The sequence below is a fragment of the Alosa sapidissima genome, chromosome 12, assembly GCF_018492685.1.
Source record: "Alosa sapidissima isolate fAloSap1 chromosome 12, fAloSap1.pri, whole genome shotgun sequence".
Taxonomy (NCBI): Eukaryota; Metazoa; Chordata; class Actinopteri; order Clupeiformes; family Clupeidae; genus Alosa; species Alosa sapidissima.
The window spans coordinates 24,363,072-24,387,248 of NC_055968.1; the positions used below are offsets into that span (position 1 = coordinate 24,363,072).

Sequence of the window (24,177 nt, forward strand, 5' to 3'; positions counted from 1 at the left end):
AATGTTAACTTATTGCCACGGAGTGAGAAGGGACAGTATCATACATGAGTTTTATGCCTACTCCTACGTAGTCAGATTTTCCTTTATGTCATTGCATACTGTCATTTTCATTGTGATGAATATAATGATGTGTATTCCATGGCAACAAAACCAACAATGCTGATCCATTCTAATAGAACTTCTGTGAACATTCTTGTTCCAGCATTTTCATTCACTTACATAAGGTGAGTTTCTATGTTGGTCCTCCAAAACTGTAAGTAAACCATCAGAAAGAAAATAATGTCTTACAAAATAATCAATACAGTCTTGGAGATATTAATCAGACTTAAAGGAGAATTCCGGTGTGATATTGACCTAAAGTGTATTGAAACATGATACCGAGTGTGAACGTATGTCTCATAGCCCATCTCGACTTGTCCCCTGCACTCCAAAATCTGGCGCTAGTTAGCCAATGCTACCAACAACTTTTTCAGTAGTGGTGCTTCGGCATCGGGCTAGCCATGCAAATAAATCACTGTTTTACACCCATTTACGAGGCTCAATGTATCTCCACACTTCATTGGTAGACTTCCTAGGGCCCTGACATTTAAAACGAGACATTGAGAACTTTGAAAAAGCACTGGTAGTTTACTTACAAGACGATTTATACAGACAGTATCTTCACGAAGTTTAACGTTTGCAGCCATCTTGAATTTAGTCACGATAAGTCGAGCAACGAGTAAGAATGAACAGGTATGATAAGGGATCAGATTCCAAAAATAATTCAGTGGAAATGCATGGATTCCAGTTTCTTCCAGTAGCAGCAACTGGAATCCATGCATTTCCACTGAATTATTTTTGGAATAAGCACCACTATTGAAAAAGATGTTGGTAGCATCGGCTAACTAGCGCCAGATTTTGGAGTGCAGGGGACAAGCCGAGATGGGCTATGAGACATACGTTCACACTCGGTATCATGTTTCGATACACTTTAGGTCAATATCACACCGGAATTCTCCTTTAAGAAGCCTCAGTGGCTGACTAATGATCACAAGTCATTTTAAATTGGTTTTCTCCACTTGGCAGTGAAGTCACTAGCTTTGACGTGACACAATTTAGCAATGGCTGCCTTGGTGGCCCAGTGTCACCACGTCTTTGGGCTGAGGACTGGAGTGGCCAACAACGTGTGCTGCGTTGATGAGCAAACGGTCATCTTCCCCTCTGGAAACAACTGTGTGCGCTACAACATTGACCAAAAATGTCAGAGATTCATACCAGGTAGCCTACATTAGGTTTAAAATGTGTGAATTTCAGTTTTGTTAATCATTTACCAGGGTCATATATTCCCCTCTTTCTATTCTCATTGAAAATGTCTTTAAACAGTTAGAAACAGTTTAACAAACACATAATGGCATGCTAATATGTTATGTAGTAGTCTAACTAAAGTACCTAATGCAAACCTCATGTGCTCTTCAGTAGGCCTGTGGCCTATTAAATATTGAACACAAAATCACTGGAATTGGAAATTTAGTTAATTTAGTTTGAAAAAGTTAAGATAGACTATTTATTTTAACCAACTCTGAATAGACCTAGCCTGCATTACACATACTGTACCAGACGGAGGCTTAGACCTACTGTTAAGACTCACTGAAACAACAGGTAATAATTAAACTACCTAGAATAAATCAAAGGGGCAAACCTTTTCTAGTGCCACATAAATGCCGTACCATGTCTCCCTTTGCAGGTCTGGAGAAAAGCCAAGGCATGTATGCACTGGCTATCAGCCCAAACAAGCGCTACTTGGCCGTGTCAGAGCGCGGGGAGAGGGCGATGATCACGGTCTACGACCTGCAGCATGAACAGTGCCGCAAGAGAAAAGTGCTTACGGGCGGCGACCTGGCTGTCTTTGAGTTTGTGTCCATGTGCTTCTCCCCGGACTCTAAATACTTCATCGCACAGTCAGGTGGCCCGGACTGGATGCTCTTGTACTGGATGTGGGAGAGGCAAAAGGTCATAGCCACTGTCAAGACTACTATCGTTCCTAATCCCATCTCTCAGGTAGGCTGTTTGAGAGAGAGTAGCTTGAGCTTCAAGTTCAAGAGATTGCAGAAGGCTTGGCCAGGCATGGAATTTGCACTCATCTTCTTCCAGAAACGTTTCTTAGCGCGACCTGCTATTGTGTATGAGGCTACGTACCACTACATGATAGTTATATATCTATCTAGTTCCAACAGTTAGGCCTAGGCCTACCTGTCGTCTTGGTGCGCATGTTGCACAATAATGGCGCCTCAGTCTTTCCCGCTCAATGCGTAAGCCTATTCTGCACAGATTTAAAATGTATCAGGGTTCCCACGGGTCCTTGAAATCCTTGAAAGTTTGTGAATCTGAAAAAAAAAAAAAAATCAAGGCCCTTGAAAGTTTTTGAAAATAGACATAAATAAATGGAGGTCCTTGAAAGTCCTTGAATTTCTTTTTGAGGAAAAAAATCCATACAATTCCGTCCGCTTATTAACATGTTTCCATTATTTCGCCACCACTTCTTTTGATATCCTACAGTATGCGTATGCCTGATTTACGTTGAACTACACAGCTAGCGTGATTTCTGCGTGTTTGCCGCGTGTAGTGTTTGTTGCCCAAATATTTAATTTAACATATTGATGAATAAACCAACAGGTTCATGGTAACGAGTTTAACTTGTTTAGGAAAAGTTTATTTCAGCTCAGTTTTATGCAAAATACAAACATGAACAATAGAATAAGCCTACCAACTGTCATATGACCAAAAATAAAAGAAAACTGCGACGAGATATCCTTGGTCTGTTGAGGTAACATGATTTAACCATGCCCACCCTTGAAATTTATCGACACATTAGGTCCTTGAATTTGAGCATATTGGGCCTGGAAAGTCCTTGAAAGGTCCTTGAATTTGATCTTAACTAAGGTGTGGGAAACCTGTGTATTGATGAATGGCAAAATGGCTGATTTTAGCCTAATCCTCTTGACGTTTTTCACAGTAGCAATTTTTACATTAAATATATGCCAGCCTCTGGTGCTACTAATGACATTAATTAAATGTTTTGATTCTGCTACACTTAAATGGAACATAGACTTCAGGTATTTAGTAACTCCATGCTTGCCCTACTCTTTCATGTCAAAATGACTGCTGTGAAAAAAAGTCTATTCCTGTACCCTTGGAGTAGGCCTAGGCTAGGCTACAGTGGTGACCAAATTAAATGTTTCCTTCCCACTTGTTTAGTTTATTCAAACACACCACCCCTGTGTTTACATGAGAATAAGTTATTTATATTGGCAGGTTTATTCCAGGCTGTGAAAAGTGAGGTATTATTGAACTGCAATGATTTTATGAATGTAGGCTACTAGGGAAACACTTCAAATTAGTTGTAGTGAGTTGTTTAAACATCATATTGATTTGATACACTAAAGACATAAACTTTCAGCAAGCAACGTTTTCCTTCAGGTCAGCTTCAGCCCTTATGACAACACACAGATCTGTGTAACTGGCTATGGAGTCCTGAAGGTCTTCCGCTTCATGGAGGGCATCCTTAAACAGACCGCCTTTCAGAAACTGGACACCCAGAATATTCTGTGCCATGCCTGGGTCTCAGAGGAGCGCATTATCGCAGGCACAGAGAAAGGCAGGTTGATGGTGTTTGAGTCGGGCGACCTGCACTGGGACATGAGTGTGGTCTCCAAAGCCTCCCAGGGCCCAGCAGACAACAAGTCCGGCTGTAGCAGGTATGCCTCCCAATGATGTGCTACGTATTTCTACTGTTACACCCCTCCCATCTCTGGCATTTGCACTAGGCCTACATCATCTCTGGCAGTCCAAGCAGACATCACCTGTAAAAGATGCATCTCATCTGGTGTAGAGTCAAATTTACTAAGCCTCTTTGAGGTAATCAAGTTTGGATTATTAACATAAAATGCCTTCAATGCCTTCATTGGCTACATCTTACTGGGCATCCCAACACATGCCATGATACATACTGTAGTGGAGGGCTATATACCAAATGTGAGCAACAGAAAGAAAGAAAGAAAGAAAGAGAGATTCTTCGCCATTGGAGGGAACTATTGTGGGGAAATTTCCAGTAATTAGACAATACTGTAGCTGTTAAATGTCTCCTGGGGTGGTTGTCCAATTGGCTACACTTTAAATAAATGTATACATTACAAGGATGATCTCAGTCATTTTGGTTTTCTCTTAGCTGTGTTCTCCAAGGTCAACCTCCCTTGGGAGTCTGGAGTGATTCTCTTGTCCTGGACCTCTGAGGTCAACCGCCTTAATACCATCTTTTCTTTTAATTAGCTTTCTTTATGATGACAGCTCTTTTTTCTTTTTTACTACGGAATCTATCAAGATAAAGTCATATAAATAATGGTAAGACTAGTGTGTTTTACCATTGTTCTTGATGTAGGTCTGCCAGTCTGAAAAAGAAGGAGATCCAGACGGAGATGCCACGTGTTACAGTCATCACAGCATATTCCAAAGGGTTTGCCTGCGCTGCTGGTCCCGGGAAAGTCCTGCTGTATGAGAAAACTGAAGAAAAGGACCACTACAGGAAAACCAGAGAAATCCGGGTAACACTTGTTTGTTGGTTGGATAGTTTGGCGCATTCCTGTTTGTGTGGCTTTGTATGTAGGCTTGCTAGTTTTATTTTTGTGTGTTGCTGCATCAGTGTGATTGTGCAGAAGTTTATGGCACCCTTTGCTGGTATGTTTTCTTATGTCATGCATGTATGTTTCGTATGCACATGTCTGTTCCTGTTCAGTATTGTGTGTGTGTGTGTGTGTGTGTGTGTGTGTGTGTGTGTGTGTGTGTGTACATGCATGGAGTCAGTGTGTCATTTTCTGTGTTTGTTTATCTTGTATGTGTGTAACACCACCATGTGTGTGTGTGTGTGTGTGTGTGTGTACATGCACCATGTGTGTGTGTGTGTGTATTCCTCACTCAGATTCCCCAGGACCCCTGCAGGAGCGACCCAGGCCGTGCTGAGCAGCAGCAGATCATGTCTTTGGTCATCACCCCAACAGAGGAGACTGTGGTGACCAGCACAGACTTCAACCAGCTCTACAGCTTTACCCTGTCCACTGCGGAGATGAGCAAGGTCAGTGCAGGACTCTGTTTGATCCCTTTCAGCCATCATACATCCCTTCGGCTTAAGATCCACTTCTTAATGATGCTCTAGCATTTCGACCCATCTTCTACAGTGGCCTCAGATGCCCTTTGTTTTGAAGTTTCTAATCCAGTTCTGTTTGTGTACTATAGGCCACTACTTGCTTACTTTTTTCTTGTGTTTGTGAACACACAGAACAAACTATTTGTGAAGTTTTGTTTCCCCGACTCACATTTTTACAGTTCACACAGCCACATCAGAAATGCACATCTGTGTATGCAGAATTAGTTTTTAGTTAGAGCCGAGAGTATTTTAACTAATAAATCAATGATGCTTCAGAATATGTTAGTGCATGCTGGGTATGTCACCTTGACAGGGTGAGCTGGCCCACTTTGAGCACCTGTCCCACTCCTTCCACTCCGGAAGCATCACCGGCCTGTCTGTCTGCATACGCAAGCCCATCATCGCCACCTGCTCACTGGACCAGTCGGTGCGCATATGGAACTTTGAGACAAAGTACGGAGATTGTCACTCATTATCGTTTGGCAGAGACATCTGTACTGGTTATTCGTATTATTTAATTTTCATTGCATCCCATCTGTATTTAGGGAAAACCTTGTCAAAAATGTTATTATGAAAATACACATAATGGACTGTAATTAGATTTAAGCCATTTTAGTTTCCAAACTGTAGAGTGTTTTCATGTTCAATTTTGTTATACTCACCCTTAGCATCCTTGAGCTTTACAAGGAGTTCCAGGAGGAAGCCTTCTGTATTGCTCTTCACCCCTCCGGCCTCTACGTGTTGGTGGGTTTCTCCAGTAAGCTATGCCTGATGAACTTGCTCATTGACGATATCAGGCTCTTCAAGGAGTTCACCGTGCGAGGCTGCAGAGAAGTTAGCAATGTTACATCCAGTTAGTGGTACAAATGGGTAGAAGTGTCCCATGTCATTTCTCTATAAAATTAGTTTTTTGTCTCTTACACATTTTTTTTTCCCTTCTCTCTGCAGTGTGCCTTTAGTAATGGTGGACACATGTTTGCTGCTGTTAGTGGCAACATCATACACATTTTCTCCACTACCACCTTTGAGAACATCCTCAACTTGAAGGGGCATAATGCCAAGGTTAGACACGCGGTGTGGTAGATTGTTGTGCTTCACAATGCACTGATACTAGAAAGTTGTTGCAACAGATAGAATGTTTTTTTTAATGCGGTTTTAATTCAAACCACATTTTGTTAAGTTCTGTCATCTAGGCCTATTCTGTTGCTTTTATTATAGTATAGAGTCTTTATTGTCCTATAAGGATATTCTTTTTCACACATATCATTCTTATTATATTCCATGCAGGGTATCCACAGCCTCATACATATAACATATAACATAACACGCCCCATGACATATACCATATAACACACCCCATACCCCATACCCCCCTCTCCCAAGTTTCCCTCCCTCCTCAACACCAAATAAGCACCAATAACAGTACAGACAACACAAAACACAAAAGAATAGGGGGGATGGATGATTGTCACAGGAGTTTGTGAAGTGCAGTGATTGCTGAGGGTACAAAACTTTTCTTAAAGTGCGCTTTTTTCCAGTCCAGGGCTCTGTATCTGCGGCCAGATGGGAGTAGGGTGAAGAAACGGTTCAGGGGATGGTCAGGGCTGCTTGCTATGGTGCGTGCAAAGCGTGTGGTGGCTGCGTCATTTGCATCAGTGAGGCTGGGGTGGGAAGCTGTATTATCTTGGATGCTAAGTGTGAGATTTTAATGAGTTTGTTCTTGCTGGTGACATTTAGTATGGTGAAGAAACAGGGGGAGCAATAGAGTAGAAGTGGTTGGATGATGCTTTTGTAGAGTAGCAGAAAGAGATGGGGGGCAACATACAGTGATCTTAGTTTGCGTATGGCGTTTATTAGTGATGTTTAATGTTTTGCCGTGGTATCGTTTCAGTATTGGTATTAAGATGCTTAGGTATGGTATCATATCGAAGTCATCATTTTGGTATCAGGACATCACTAGTGAATGGATACATACTTTAGTGGATGTGGACTGATGTGGATTTGTCATATCATAAGTAGGGGGAAAAAACAGAAATGCTCCCACTATGTGTAAGCTCTGAGTAGGTTTCAGACAGGGCTGTCTGGCTGGCTAGCCTCAGGTTTCCATCCCATCGGGAGCACACTTGATTGAACTCAATCAACAGTTTTCAGACCTCAAAGAAGCATGGACTGATTGGAGATGAAAACAGCTAAAGATGAAACCTGACAGCTGTGTCAACAACACACTTGTTTATGCGGAGTGAAAAACCCTGGTTTAAAGCAAAAAAAAAAGACTATTTAAGTTTGTTTGGTGGCTGGGGGGATTAATGTTTGTAAAGTGCTTGCAAAGAAATATCTGTCCTAAGCTTTCCTGGCTTTAGACACCCTTGTTGGGAAATAGAAAAAACATTGACAATACAATTGATTTGGTCTCTGAAGCCCAAAGAAGAATGTGCTTTTGGATTAGTCTCACAAGCTAACTAAATTGCTTGATTGATTTGCTCTGTAAAACTTGATTTTCCCCCCATGGCTGACACAACCCCATAATGAATGCACACTTAGTTTTAACTACATCGCAGCTTTTGACATTTTTATGCTCTCAGAAGCACCGAATGGTAAAAAGAGAGAGAAGAATGTCTTTGTGATTGGTCAGATAATACAAAATACCCCAAAGGTGTTCCTTGAAACTGAAAAGAAACAGACAATCATAATAAAGTAGAACAAGAGATGGATAGAGAAGAGGTACAATATATTAAAAGACTGACTGTGCTACAAAAGAATTACCTCCTCTCCTCGATCTGCCCTTACAATAGTGAGAATAAAGCATGTTTAGATTACTATATGTTATGTATTTGAAGATAAAAAAATATGTCTAATCGAGTATCTTCTGTTGAACTCTCAGAACTTGATGCACAAGATATGCCAAGATAATTGTGTGATTTCTATGAATTTATTGGCACTGATTATATAAATAGAAACCGCAATACCAGTGAGTCCACTAAAATGACACAGGTGATGAGGGTCTCATGTCCTCCGCTGCCCTTCCTATCCATGTCCGCAGGTGCTCTCCATCATCTGGAGTGGTGACGACAGCCGTCTGGTGTCCTGTGGCATGGACGGAGCTGTGTACGAGTGGAACACGCTGACAGGCAAGCGTGAGTCCGAGAGCGTCCTCAAGTCCTGCAGCTACACAGGGATCAGCCTGTCACCCGACAACAAGTCCATATTCGTCGTGGGCACCGACTACACCCTCAAAGAAATCCAGGACTGCCAGGTGAGATACACCTGTCATAGGTAGCCTAATTACTCTCTTGCACCTCATTCTTTGGTTTGTGTGAAATGTAAAATAATTGCAAGAGGCTGCTGTCATGGCATGGTCAAAAAGTCACAAACAAAATATTTCTGTTTTCTATCATTTTCCGATGTGTACCAAGGTCAAGTTAAATAAATATATCAGAGTGATATATCAAAATATGAGGCAAGTTACCTCATAAATCAGTGTGTGCTCAGGCACGCATATATCTATCATCCTCACTCAAGTCAGACAGCCCATAAAAATGTTCGTGGAGCTATCAGTGCTGGGTCTTGTCAATCTGACAGTTCTTAAAAAGTAACGCTGCTCTCGGTCTCCCAGGACGTGTTTTCAATAAGTTTGCCTGACAGGGCTTGACGGAACCCTCCGAATTGTCTCTGTCTGGGCATTCGTGGAATATAAAATATTAGACATCTATGAAACTTTGTGGCAAAGACCTTTGTTAGATATATATAAAGTTTGGAGAGGCTCTTCACATAATATGACTGAAGATATTATTTTTGGTACATACTTTAGTCGATAGATTTAGTGGATACTTTAGCAGATAGATTTTTATGAGGCAAGCGCCCTCCAGGTGTTTGAGCTGTTATGATACTGTGGTACTTTGTAACACTGCCATCAGTATTCTGCCTGCATATGGTCCAGAGTGTTCAAAAGCTCTGTGCAGTGGCTGGCAGATGGGGTGTGTGAACAAGGGCCACACACATCACATCTTAGCATTGCTGTGCCGTGTGTGTGTCCTGACAGATCTTGCGGGAGGTGAGCTCCGAGGACGTGACATACACCAGCGTTGTCATGTCCCGTTCCGGCCGAACTCTCTTCACCGGCACGTCCATTGGGACGGTCCGAGTCATCAGATACCCGCTGTCTCTCCAGAGGGAGTGGATCGAGTACCAGGCACATGCTTCCGCTGTCACCAAGGTTTGTCACTAAAAAAAACAATGGTATGGAGGGAACGTAATGGGCCAGTGTCCCGGACATGGATTAAGCCTAGTCCTAAACTAGAAGCTCACTGAAGGGGATCATTGAAGTTGTCTTTTATTCTCATTTTAGATCAGGCTTAATCCATGTCTGGGAAACTGGCCCAATATGTTTCATTAAACTACATCTGTTTATGGAATTGTGCTTAAGATAAGCACTTGTTACAAATATAGAACAATAGTAATTACACCTGATTTTAAAGACATTATATTTTCTACATACATATCTGATTATGGCTTCCGGTTTTTTGATCATGGTAAGAGTATTTATGATAGTTCCAAAAGTGTGGCCATCCCATATTACTGAAAATTAGAAATGTATCGCATCCACGGGTAAAGCTAAAAAACAGTACATTGCTTGCAGTCAGGCTGCATGGAAGTTTCTTCAAGGGAAGCCTTAGCAAGTCACAAGTTGTTCCTTATAGCATCACACAAATTCTGCTGTTACAATGTAATTTAAAAAAGTATATAACTGTTAAACCTATTTCTATCCATGGTGGTCTGCACAGATGGTGATAACGTTTGATGACCAGTACCTGTTGAGCGTGTCCAAGGACGGCTGTCTGATCACCTGGAAGCTGATTGATAAGGAGGGCCGGGGCCTGAAGAGAGATAAAGAGCTCTGCTACGCCGAGGAGATCCTCATCACCAAGACTGACCTGGAGGAGAAGGTAAGGACTGCATCATCACTCAAAGACAGAAGTCAGACAGAATTACAGCCCAGAGAAGCGCGGTGTTATTGTAGCTGTGCTCTTATTGGGTCTGTTTAGAGATTCAGACAGTGCAGTAGCTGTCTAACAGGTATAGGTCCTTGTAAGCTATTTTGCACCAGATCCTACAGTGTTTGTACTTGCTGTCTTTTTAAGACCCGTTCAGATATACAGCGAGTAGGAACGAGTAAACCACAAGCGTCCATGTAACGTAAATCTGTTTGGGCAATGTCGAGGCGACAACAAGTGATATGACAGCAAATGATGCAAAGTGGGCAGGTACCGAGTTAAAATAACTCTAACTCTAAGCAATTACCGATGGGAATGATGCATACGCTGACTGACAGATAATGACAATAGCTAGTCCCCCAGAGGTTTCGCTGGCTATCTGAAAGCCACTTTATTCACATTAGTTTTTTTTTCTTGGACAATGCAACATGAGTCCAAATTTCATGACTTTCAATTCAAGAGTGTTGGAGTTCTTTTGTATGGAATTGAAATTAGTGTCTGTTTACTGACAAGAGTTGTGTTAGCTTGAAGTATGTGGTGAACAAAAAAAAAAATGACACTGTGCATTAACAAGAGCCATTCATCGTCATTCATCATCATCACGCCTATTGGTCTGAAATGTCATTCCAGAACCAGATCATACTGGAGCTGAGGACGCGGATGGAGGAGCTGAAGATGGAGAATGACTACCAGCTCCGTCTGAAAGACATGAACTACAATGACAAGATGAAAGACCTGACGGAGACGTTCAATCACCAGATGGAGTCCCTGAACACCAAAATCCAGGTGACACTTCCTGATTAAAATCAAAGCAGATACACTGCCATGTATTGATGAAGATGTATGGTCTTTTTGACCCCTACTGTCCATTGACTTCAAGGACCATCAAGCATTAATGAAAGACAACACACGACAGAAATGTGCACAAACACCCCATCAGACATATTCTGATGTCATACATGTTAATTGGATGTTTATGATGATATGAAAGAGTAAAGTCTTTGAGTACTGCAGTGAGTTCTTTAGGATTTTGATAGCTGATTGTTGTGTAGATCCTGAAAACAGAGAAGGGGCAGCTGGAAGCCAAACATCAGGAAGTGATGACTGATTCTCAGAAAAAGCACAGTAAAGAGGTGCAGGATTTAGGTGAGTCTTCTCTCCTCTTCTCTTATCATTCATTCAGTCTTTCTTTTTTCTCACTATTTCTGTCTGTCTTCCACACAGCCATTACCACCACACACACACACACATGCACACACACACACACACACACTTCTGTTGCCAGAGCACTGTAAATGATTAATGTCACATTAATGATATCTGATTAATTCCTCAAAAGTGCAGTAATTAGCCCGTGGCACTATCAGACAGATGTGATTGTAAGGGGAACAGTGTGATTACACCTGTAATATTTCACCACTGGGCCCAAGCTCCATCCTGCTCACCGTCTGCATGGACTGTCTGAGACGGAGCCCCACCCATACTGGTCATCCTCTCCTCCTTAAGCACCTCTTGTGCCCCCACCCCACCCCACCCTCGATGGTCTCCTCAGAGTCCACCAGCAGCAAGAAGCTCCTTCTGGAATATGAGAAGTACAAGGAGTTGCAGGGGAAGTCGCAGATCATGCAGGCCAACTACAAGCTCCAGCTGCAGACCATGGTGCAGGAGAAGGAGGCGGCGCTGCAGGGCCTCACGCTCTACTACGAGGGCACCATGAAGGAGAAGGAGCTGCTGCTGGAGCAGGTGGGTGGAGGTGGGGGGGGGGGGGGTAAGGTAGGTGGGTGGAGAAGTGTGGAGTGGAGTAGAGTACTGTGAAGTCATGCAGTGTCCTCTCCGGAAACGTTTTTGTCGCCAGAACTTTATGGCAACTGTCAGGATGTATCCGCTTTTAAGCAATTATGGAAGCAGAAGGCAAAGCGAGATCTGCTGGCGGGGTGCCGGGGTGTAGCAAAAACAAGTCTGGAAAATCACTCCTCAGACCTGATGGTTGTCATGGTGGAACAGTGTGAAATTACCCCAGTCGAGACTTAAGCCCTTGGCACGTTGTTTCAGAATAGCATTGTCGATGAGGAATATTAGCCCCCTCAGCTGATATGCCGATGTCTGAGTGAGGTGATATGAGTCGTTTTATAATACTACTACACTGTTTATCCCCGCTACATTAAACTCTCCATATCATCATTTGTGTATATCCTTTACATTATTCAGAGCTGAATGATGCTGATGACAGAGATCAGTTTACGGTTTTATAAGGGTTGTTCATTTTATTAACATGAAACACGCACGTTCCATCTGTCATGATTATAGACTTCTTGTGCATGTCCCTTTGAATAGATTGATAGAGATTTTCCTTATGCTGTGAGTCCCTACTTCACTGCACTGTTCTATGCATAAATTGCATTTTGATTTGAGATATCTCAGTATGTTTTAGATAAGTAGGTGTTTGAGGTGTTTGTTCATATTTGTGTCAAGCAGCCTGAATTTCTTTGATTGTGCATTCATGACTGGTGGCTTGTCTCTGACTGTTAAGCTGAATATGAGTATTTGTGTGTGTATTCTTATATGTGCATAATGTCTGTGCGCTTATTGCATTTGCACATATTTTTGCGTGGGCCTATGTCCCGTGTGTGTATGTATTCCGTTCACACACACACACACACACACACACACACACACACACACACACACACACACTCTCACAGACACACACCTCCCACTGTGACACTGATTGGAATTGAGAAGACAAATGAACGGGTGTGAGGGGTGCGTTCCGCCGGGGCCATCCACGGAATCTTAAAGGAAACGCCGCGTCAAGTGCCATCAATCCTCAGCTGGCACGGAGCAGCGGGAGAATGGCCGAGCCGGGGGCCCGGCATAATCACCACATTATTTTCCTCCAAAAGGAATGTTAAGTGAGTCGTATTAGGTCACACCGATGATAGTGTGGCTCCGCGTACTGACAGGCACTGAGAAGAGTGTGTGGTGTGTGTGTATGTGGGGGGTGGGGGGGTGGTAGCATGGAAGAACAGTGAGAGGAGGGGTGTTTAATTGTTTAATTCACCTGTTTAAATGGATGGGATGGACTGACCCACCTCACGGTTTTCATATACTGTCTTGAGAACTCCTTGACAAATCCCTCCTACGGTTTCAAAATGTTTTTTATAGACATGTTTACTTAGCATTAAAGTCTGATTTACTTACACACACACACAGACAGACAGACAGACAGACAGACACACACAGTCCCGCTGTGTTTCTCTGACACCTCTGCCTGCCCCCCATCTACCCCCTGCAGTGCCAGGAGGAGGCGCGCATGCAGCTCCGGGAGTTTGAGGAGTCCAAGAGGCAGATGGAGGAGGACAGCGACCATGAGATCCAGGACTTACATCTCCGCTACGAGCGCTTGCTCACCGAGGAGAGGGAGACCAACCTCAAGATGAAGGGAGACACGGGCATCATTAAGAAAAAGGTATAGGGAGAAAAAGATGATGAAGCCCTATTAGCTACACTGACAATTACTTACAATCTCACTTATTACTGTTCCACTGGCTTTATTGAGTTAAACATGCATGCCATGCACATGCCTAGGGGGACTTTCCGACAGCTTTAAGCAAAGTCCAACACAACTCCATATTGGGAAGTACCACGAGTCCTCCACACACAAAGCCACAGACACTCGGGGGAATTTTACAGTTCATCGAAAGGGAAAGTGCTTCAACTATCACTAACCACATATCCTACATCAAATGCTTCACATAATGTTAAACTTATATTTGTGTTCATCGCCTGTAATTTGAGTTATCAGTATACAGATCCTAGTAGACAAGCCTCACTGTAGACAAGCTATAATTTTTGTACTATAGGTCTATGCCATGAAAAAGCAATGCATCATAGGATTTTAATATTATGAGATTCAGAACTTGTTTCATTCTTGACTCCTACTAGAATTGTATAGTCAGCATTTGGTCACATGTGACATTGTTGTGTTTGGCCCCTCTCACTGTGGCCCCCTATCAGTGCCTGTGCTCCTGTGCTTGCTCAGAATAAATCTCTGTTCCGTTGCGGGCCACTTACACCAACACCAATTTAACCAACCAGCTGTCACTCAGCCGACACCACTCCCTTACTCCCTCCCCCACCTTCCCTCTCCTCCACCTCCACCCCCTTCCCCTCCTCCCTCCGCCACCGAGGTAGGTTATAATTAAGACCAATAACGGTGCCATACGGCCCACTCGCTGTGCGCACGCGTTTCCATCTGTCCACATTTGTGCGCAGCACACAGTCAGTAATGTGGAACAAATCGCCCCGTAATAGTAAAGGATGATGTTGACTTGGATCGCACAGGCTGCCGTGTGTTTTCAGCGGGCAAATATTTGTTGAATAAGCACAAGCACTGTCAAGTAAGCCGCGCGGGCTATTGGTTTACTGTAACAGCCAGGGAAGACACACAAGCTTGCCAGTGTTTAATGGGCTTCACAAATAATAAAACTTGCCATTTTTTAATTGTAACTTATTTGTTCATGGACAGCATATTATCAAGGGGAATACATCCATACACACACACAGACACACATGGGAAATGCATCCGTGATAGCAGGCTGTAACCAATGCCTAGTATTGTACAAATTAAGCTTAAAGCCAGGATTGTTTATAACCCCCTGATGGTTTTTTTTATGTTTGTCTCTCTGTGTGTATGTGTGTGTATTTTGCATGATCAACTAAACTCTGTTATCTCTTTGACGGAGGCCTCTTCTTCCCTATCCGTATTTGAGTGTTAGTCAGTGTTAGTGACCCATCGATGTTCTGCGTGTGTGTGTGTGTGTGTGTGTGTGTGTGTGTGTGTGTGTGCGCGCATGTGTGTTGTGCGGTGCAGTTCAGCAGCCTCCAGAAAGAGATCGATGATAAGAACATGCAATTCGAACGGATGAAGGGGGAGCAGAACAGGCTGCAGGCGGTGATCAAGTCCATGGAGAAAGACACGCAGACCCTGAAGAAGGAGATCCTGGAGAGAGATGAAACCATCCAGGACAAGGTGTGTGGGTTGTGTTGATTTGTGTGTGTGTGTCTGTAATGTTTGCATTTCTTTGTTTATTTGGCAACTGTGTGTGTTAGTGTGTGCATGTATGCCATGTGTGTGTGTGTGTGTGTGTGTGTGTGTGTGTGTGTGTGTGTGTGTGTGTAGTCAATCATTTTTTATTTTATTTTCTATTTCCCCTTTAGTTTTTAAATAAGTATGATAGGAAGTATGAAGTAAGATGACTATAGGGAATTATTTACAGAACCTTTGTTTACCAAACAAAATGTTTGCCCACAAGTCTTGAAGTGATTTCAATGCAGTTTTTCTCTGGCTGGGTGCAAGGCCATTGAGAAAGCTCAGTCAAGGTGACTAGGGAGGTTGGCCAGTCTGTAAGTGAGAAATAATCAGGGACCAACAGCATATGGGCACCAGTTCAGATAGATGTTTCATATCACACACACACACACACACACACACACACACACACACACACACACACACACACAATCGTTCATAAGTACCCCACCCCTCATACACATATATACCTACACTCACACACATACACATATATATACACATACAGTCTACACACACATATATTTCACATGTTCACAAACCAAATTTGCTTAAAGAAGCCCTATGCAAGTCTGGTTATTCATTCGCTGTTTCTGGGTTTTCGCCTGATTTGGGCTCGCATATTTCACGACATAGCTCCCCCTGCAGCTTCGGTAGCGAGTGACTGCTACGCTAAATCCCCACTAGCTAGCGAGCTAGCCATCAAGAAACCAAGCTAAACACATACAGGGCTCACAATAAAACGGTCGAGCAAACACATTGTTCAAGAGACTATCAAACCACATTACAAAAATGAAGTTCACCCAAGGGTAGGCTACTTACAATTTCAACAGCAACAAAGCCAAGTCAAAGCAACAAAAAGTCAGTTTTGCAGTCTTCTTAGAAACTACAATCTGACTACATTTTCAAAGCCTTCCGTCGAGTCACATCCGGATTTCTTCGGTCCGGGACCAGAAAGTTGCATATTCGTTTTTTCCGCGGAGAAGCACTAGGGGGAGACGAAGCACCCACCAAACGACCCAAAAAGTGTTGTAGAACCATCAGAACGACTCTCAACCTGCATAATTAAGGTCATTTTTGCTAAAATTGTTGCATAGGGCTTCTTTAAAGAGCAGGAAGCAAAGCCTGTTGACAGGATCTTTAACCAGGGTCCTGAAGTGCTTTACAGGGATCATGCAGGAATAGTATCTCTGCATCACCCCATTGTATTCTTAGCCAAAAGTGACTGGAGGCATAGGGGGTCATGGTGGGTTAAGAACAAATGTCGCTGCTTGAGCTGGTACACTGGGAATAAATTACCTGACAGGGTGACACTGGAGGCATGGCAAATTTCGTCACACTCCTCCTAAACTTTTGCTCAGAACAACCTAATTCTAACATCCATTCTCTTACTTAAGTCTCCAACATCAGAAGCATAATCGCTACACACACCCCCTGAAAAATGGAAAGTCAGCTGTTGTAATGCCATGGATCGGTGAGGCTGTTTTGGCATTTCATCTCGCGTTTGAAAGAGCATATTTTATCATTAGGAGCCTGGGTCCATAACAGGTGATGGACTCCTCCATGTTTTCCTGCTCTCCCCCAGTGAGATGGAGGAAGTTTAATTGATAACTCGGCTCAGTCTTTTAAATGTCACAGATGCTGTCTATGAGGCAGATTAGGTCCTGCACTGCATGGCTTCTGCAGCCTAAATTGGATTTGAGATAAATGATAGAAAATGTTTGGGACTAGCGAGTTCAAACACAGATCTGTGCCGTAATGAATATTAATGGTACTCCTGCTTTGTGTGTGTTTTTTCCGGAGTTTTCTATCGCTTTGGGGGGGGGGGGGGGGGGGGGGGGTGTTGGTGGAGCACAACATAGAGACATAGAGAGAAGTTGAATGTGGCTTTAGTCTCTGTTATTGCTTCTTTGTGTTGTTGAACTACTTTTGAGTGTGTTAATAGGGTTTTATGTCATAAATGGCATGAAAATATTATAATGAACAGAATAGAGTCCACCCAATTAAATGGTGCTAATTTAAAAAAGCCCAACGAATAGAGGGGATTACCCTCTGAATTTCTACTGGTCCGAAAAACACAGCATGTAATCTTTTTAATCTGTGAAATGGTTTTCATTCGGTGTGAAATTCCACTTAAAAATGACTTGCCATTCCTATCTGACTATCTATCCATCTATCAGGAGAGGAGAATGTATGACCTAAAAAAGAAAAACCAGGAGCTGGAAAAGTTCAAGTTTGTGCTGGACTACAAGATCAAAGAGCTGAGGAAGCAGATTGAGCCGCGTGAAGACGACATAAAAGAGATGCGGGATCAGATCCAGGAGGTGAGTCACACAGGAACAAAAATAGAGAACAGGTAAACTAAGCAGTGACCTTCTGGATGGAGGGCTCCTCAGTGGCCTGTAGGCTAAACAATGGTTCAAAACAAATGCGGCATAGTGCTTCATCCAACAACTGAATTAAGCAACGATTGCAAGTCAGACTTTTAGTGTTTTTGCAAGCCCATAAAGAAACTTAATGTTGCCACTGGGATACTGCATTCACAATATGTGGAATGCATTCTAATTAGACTGTCCAGGATTTACTTCATCTGCACCTTAAAGCATCTCAACAGGCCATAGATTAGTTTAGTAATTTTGTTAGAGCCAACATCCCTGCAGTTATTTCCCAACTTTCCCGTCACCATCTGGGGGGATTTGTTTCAGTGGCGTCTCTGCCACACACTGATTGGGAACAGAGGGATTCATAGAAAGCATCTACTTGCCACGTGTTCTGCGCCACATTAGGGCCCTTAATTTGAAAACAAATGAGGCTGGGAGGCCAGATGATTGGGGGTTAGGTCAGCACTAATGGGGGAGGAAGCAGAGAGGAAGGCCAGGCGGATCAATAGGCTGTGCTGTGATGTGCTTTGGTAACCCCCCCCCCCCCCCCCCCCCCCCGCAGATGGAGAAGGAGCTGGACTCCTTCCACACACAGAACATCAAGCAGCAGCTGAACATCAGCAAGCTCAGGGTCAAGCTCGCCGCCACTGAGAATGAGCTGCACAAGGAGATTCAGAGGGTGGGCTATCTGTGTGTGTGCTTGTGTGTGTATTTGTGTGGTGTGTGTGTGTGTCTGTGTGTGTGTGTGTGTGTGTTTGTGTTGTGTGTGTGTGTGTGTGTGTGTGTGTGTGTGTGTGTGTGTGTGTGTGGTTGTGTGTGCGAAGTTCATTGACAGTGTGTGTGCTCTATACAGGGACGTATAAAAGATGGATTGTGTTTATGTGTGTGACTGACTGTGTCAATATAAATTACAATTATACTGAATAGATGGCCTTGATGATTTTAATACTGAATAGAAGGCCTTGATGGTTTTATTTTCCATAAAACTTTTATTTCTCCATTTTATATTTTAGCACTGAACTGTCTTCATTGTCTTGTTTTGACTCTGATCTCTCTCTTAGTCATATCTTAGGCATGACCCTTCCATTTACATTATGGGTCAGATTCACTAAGCAGTCAACCCAACTTATGTCACCTAATGCCCATGTAAAACTGTCTTTCAACGTATAGATGATAGATATTTATTGATCCTTTCGGAAATTCATCTTGCACCATACAGCTTGTCAGATAAACAGACAACAGACAACAACACGGGGCAGCCGTGGCCCACTGGTTAGCACTTCGGACCTGTAACCGGAGGGTTTCCGGTTCAAACCCCGACCAGTAGGCACGGCTGAAGTGCCCTTGAGCAAGGCACCTAACCCCTCACTGCTCCCCGAGCGCCGCTGTTGATGCAGGCAGCTCACTGCGCTGGGATTAGTGTGTGCTTCACCTCACTGTTCACTGTGTGCTGAGTGTGTTTCACTAATTCACGGATTGGGATAAATGCAGAGACCAAATTTCCCTCACGGGATCAAAAGAGTATATATACTTATACTTATACTTAACAGGACCACTAAACCCTCCCATAAACCCACACAAAAACAATTCACGATGCCAAGTACACTACCGGTCAAAAGTTTGAGGTCACATAGAAATTTCCATTCAGGCAGCAGTTTTCAGATTACATTATGTGCTTACATACCGGTAATTGCAAAAGGGTTCTCCAATGTTTTCTCAGTTAGCCTTTCATCTATCAGATTAGTAAACAGAATGTGCCTTTGGAACATTGGATGAATAGTTGCTGATAATGGGCAATGTAGATATTGCATTAAAGATCAGCCATTTCTTTCTACAACAGTTGAGAACCCTTTTGCAATTATGTAAGCATATAATGTGATCTGAAAACTTCTGCCCTGATTAAAAAAAACAGTGCAACTGATCTCAGCTGGAATTCTTTCTATAATGGAGTAGAAAGCACACATTCTAAGAATTTTGTTCTTTTTTTTATATAAATATAAATTAAGATGCAACAATAAAGAAATCTGAATCTGAATCGAAATTTCTAAGTGACCTCAAACTATTGACCGGTAGTGTATTTCTACATTTTAAAACAGTAAAGTGCAGTACCATTAGAGCCAGTGTCAGTAGTAATGTGCAATATCATCAGTGCCATTTTAATATAATACCAGAGTGCGGTATTATCACACAGAGGATCAAATTGTTTTCTCTTCTTAACTTATTCAACAGTGTAACACTGGTAGAGGTAAATGACCTGCGAGCCAGGTTGGTTTGGAAGGACAGCAGTTAACCACAGTATGTTAACTGGCTTTGTTACAATGGACACTTGACATGCCATGTGACTGTCAAGTGACTGCTACAGTAGTTTGTCATAAACTGTTTCCCTTCACTGGACTGTCACATGCACACATACACACACATTAGTCCGGCAGCCATGGGGTCAAACCTGGTTTTGTCGGTTAAAGTTGTTTTTTTTTTGCAGAATCTTGTAGACCAGGGGTATCTCTTTAAGATTTAGGAGGGTGCCCAGTGATATCCCTTGGGCAATTTTGTATATAAAACTTTTCTTGTTCAATGTATTGAATACAAGGTGAGACACTACAGGTGAATAGGGTAAAAAAAAAAATTAACTAGCAGATATCACTATGAAACTTCCCCAGTTGATTACTTACATTAATATGGAAAAAAATTTATTACAAGTTATCTGAAATGTAATGTTTGAATATGCAAATTAGGCACAATCTAATTAAATATGTGCTGATTTGCATAAAGTTTACAACATTAGAGTAAACATTAGATGAAGCCGGGTTCAAAATTACTTTTTCATTGTGTTTACATATTAGATGAAAAGTCTTTTACACAGGAAATTTGTATTACAAGTTTTCTGTAATTTAATGTTTAAATATGAAAAAGCCCAATGTGCCAAAATCATGAAATAGGATATACCTCTAATTTCAAGATGAGTAGGCATACTCATATTAAATGCAAATCAACTCAATTAAAATGTACTAAAATACAGTGTTCTGTGTGATAGTTTTTCAGACAGTACATTCAAATTTGGACAATTTAACCATTTACTAAGTGAATTAATGAATTTCTATATTTCAGATAATGCCAGTCCGGGAGCCATGGGGTCAGACCTGGTTTTGTGGGTTATTTATTTATTAATTTTTGCTTAGACTTGTTGACTTGGGGTGGCTCTTTAATATTTAGGAGGGTGCCCAGTGATATCCCTTGGGCAATGTCCTACATTAACCATTAAAGCCCTGTGTGCCGAAATCATGAAGAAAAAAAAATAGGAAAAGCAAATAATCAACTCAAATAGAATGTACTAAAATACAGTTTGCAGTGTGATAGTTATTCAGACAATACTTCATGCATTCAAATTGGGAAAATGTAACCCTTTTCTATGTCAAATAATGAATTTATAATATTGCCTGTAATAATTCTGAATATGTACACTTTTCCTAGTATTAGTTCTGATAATTGTCCAGTTCTGGCTCATCCTACCCTAAAACATGCAGAGAATATTGTGCAAGGCACCATTAACCTGGCAACTGCATCTGTTAGAGCTACAAGGATTTTCACTCTTGCAGCCACATCTGATCATCTCCAAAATGTAGTTTGGTGCAAGTTTGACATTTTCTGGTAGACTGGTTGGGCTTAGTAACGAATCAATGAATCTTTCTTCAAATGGCAGTTGAATTTCCAACTGAAGTATTCCTTCGTTTCAGGCTCCAAATACTTCAATACTTAAAGGAACCGTATGTAAGAAATGTATTTCAATTAATCATAAAATGGCCCTAATATGTCACTAGACATTAAGAAATCATGTTCATTTCAAATACTTATATCACTGACAACAGTAGTCCGGCCAGGATATTGTCATTTAAAAAGTGAAGTTGCAGCCCTCAACTGATGTTGATGTTGTGTTTTGTCATGTCATTCTGTGTTTTGGCCTGATGCGCCACCCTCCACCTATCTACTAATCACGAAGTCAGTAGTGTTTCGGCATCCGGGTTGGCAACCTCGAGTCAGGGGGAAGGGGGAGGGGGAGGGGATACACCTCTCTACAGTAATTTGAAAGTGATTGCAGTACCAGTTTTGGCCACAATCTTACATATGGTTCCTTTAAAAATGAATATTCTCTTTTTGAATGACGAGTTTAGGCTCTGAGCATAGACTACTACTGCAATAAAGAATAAAAATAAATGTAGGCTATATTGTATACATATTAGAACAGTAGAACAGACACCCTGTAGAAATCAGCTAAAAGAGGGCAGTTTAGGCTAACAGTAGTCATTTACATAGCTGTGCAGTAAGTAAACCCAATGTCCTTTTAGGCAAGTCCTTCCACTCAGCAGCCATGCAGTGGTTCATCACAATATAGTCAGTTAAAGATATCTTCAATATGATGCATAGAACAAGTGCAGCCACATTATAGAACATTCAATTAAACATTATCAATTATTTATTTCCTTACTCTCATGATTATTTAATTTAATTTCACTCTTTTTCTCTCTTTCTCTCTCTCTCTCTCCCTCTCTCTCAATGTGCCTTTCTTCAACTCCATCCCAGTCGCTTCTTCCTGAACCTGCTTAACCTCAACTTCAATTCTTGTTCCACACTCGTGTTTTGCACGTTTTCTTCGCTCTTTCACATTCTATTTCACCCATCCAATCTCATAATTCTCTCTCTCTATCCGCAGGTGTTGGATGGCCAGGCTTTGATGAAGAGGTTTAAGACAGACCTCCATAACTGTGTGGCTTTCATCCAGGAGCCTCAGAGATTAAAGCTCGCCATCAAGGACTTACACGACCGCTACATACATAAATCTGATATGGTGAGATAGAGCCGGTGGCACAAAGTCACAATGAGTTAGAAAAAGAATGAATTGCAAATGGAAAAATTGAAAACGGGGGAAAAAAAGCAGAACATCACACCAGTAAAAGCAGATGTTGTTCTAGAGATAAATGGCATATTATGGCTGTTTGTAAATCTCTCTCTCTCTCTCTCTCTCTCTCTCTCTCTCTCTCGTTCGCTCACTCTTTCTGTGTGCACATCGATGTATTCCTATGTGCGTTTCCACATGAAGATGGACATAGCAGGGCTTGACAATGCCATTCAGATGGAGTATGCCCGACACCAGGAACATCTAGAGAGAAGCCTGGCCTCAATGAAGCAGAAACTAGCCAGAACCAGCATGGGCCACAGCACAGAAAATGTGAAAATCATGCAGGTATTCTGCACCTTAAGAGTTTGAGTAATGAAATATATGATAATATGTGACGTGTGCAAAAGCATATGATATCTTGCTGATCATTTTACACAGAACAATCTTACTAATTTCTTTTTAGTTAAATGAGATTGTAACACATACAATCTCATTTAAAATGAATAATACTGTAGCAGTTACTGTGTTCAGTGTTCCATTACCATGTTTGAAATAATGAAACAACAACACTGCAACGAAAACCCCTTGCGTTGCCAGAAAAACACACAGTAGCGTATTGCGACATGTGCAGCAGACTGTTCTCCATTGATTTCTCTGGGGGCTTTGTCTGTGGCTTGTTGGACACGCAGGAGAACGTGACCCTAATCACAGAAATTAACAACCTGCGAGGAGAGCTGCGGCTGCTGCGGTCGCAGGTCCACAACTACGAGACTCAGCTGAGGCTGAACAACAAGGGCCAGAAACAGCAAGCCGCCGAGGCCAAAGGTGAGGGGATGGAGATCGAACGGCGTCCGGTCGAGGGTCTAAAGATGGGTCTGTCTAAAGGTTGCAGGGTAAAGAATGCTTTTGGCCTGCGTATTACCACCTCAGCAGTTGTTTGGATGGGTTTATTGAGTTTGCGACGCAGTACAAAGATTGAACAGGGGATGGTGAGGTAATTTTCTGTTTCTTGTCAGACATGTCCCATTCCACTGAGTAGTACCACTCTCCACTAAACTAGCAGTGCTCTTTGTAATGCTGTGGGAGACATTTAGAATGCAGCAGCAGCATCCATACAACAACATCTGTAGCCTACAAATGGATGGTTATCAAACCAACTTATATCTTAACAATTGAAGCAAGGCATTTGTCATTTCCTTTCCAAAATATCAAAGTTTTTAAGTAAAATAATTAATTTCCCTGTTTGGGAAAATATGCTCAACACCTGTGTATAGGTCGGAGGTTAGACTTGTTGTGAATGCTCTCCTTAATGTTTACCTTCCTGCCCACCAGATAACCTAGCACCCAGGTCCAGCATACATGATGTAGTTCACCGTCTGAACCTCCATGATGAGAAAGAGATGGTCATTCAGCTCCAAAAGGTTGAAATCAGACAGCTGAGACAGGAGATTCGGGACATGTCAGTAAAACACCCACACAGGCCACCATCCAGCCCCAAGCTACCTTCCCTCGCCCAGTTGTAGTTCATGTTTCCACATAGGCCTATCCATATTGCTTTGTGGGACCACAGAGATGCAAAATTATTAAAGTATGTCATGTGAAAATATCAACTTTGTTTTATTTAGTGTTTAGCCTAGTGCTTT

The 24,177-nt window shown here is 42.2% G+C and overlaps 1 protein-coding gene across 4 annotated transcripts; it reads left to right on the forward strand.

The window, feature by feature from the left end:
* Nucleotides 1-163: 163 nt before the first annotated feature.
* On the forward strand, nt 164-24,140 carry LOC121677590 (cilia- and flagella-associated protein 57-like). Of its 4 annotated transcripts, none has more exons than XM_042056396.1 (23): nt 164-224; nt 1,066-1,257; nt 1,724-2,037; nt 3,457-3,734; nt 4,415-4,577; nt 4,952-5,104; nt 5,490-5,629; nt 5,845-6,010; nt 6,125-6,238; nt 8,217-8,429; nt 9,216-9,389; nt 9,958-10,119; nt 10,798-10,953; nt 11,220-11,313; nt 11,720-11,910; nt 13,463-13,636; nt 15,041-15,199; nt 17,440-17,583; nt 18,203-18,319; nt 22,349-22,483; nt 22,736-22,879; nt 23,224-23,359; nt 23,867-24,140. In XM_042056396.1, the coding sequence occupies exons 2-23, from the start codon at nt 1,101-1,103 to the stop codon at nt 24,055-24,057; spliced, it is 3,675 nt and encodes a 1,224-aa protein (XP_041912330.1). In that variant the 5' UTR covers nt 164-224; nt 1,066-1,100; the 3' UTR covers nt 24,058-24,140. The 4 variants fall into 4 exon arrangements, with proteins under 4 accessions (XP_041912330.1, XP_041912331.1, XP_041912332.1 ...); XM_042056397.1 differs by lacking the exon at nt 164-224 and adding an exon at nt 237-253; XM_042056395.1 differs by lacking the exon at nt 164-224 and adding an exon at nt 241-325 and having other exon boundaries at nt 1,000-1,257.
* The last annotated feature ends 37 nt before the right edge of the window (nt 24,141-24,177 follow it).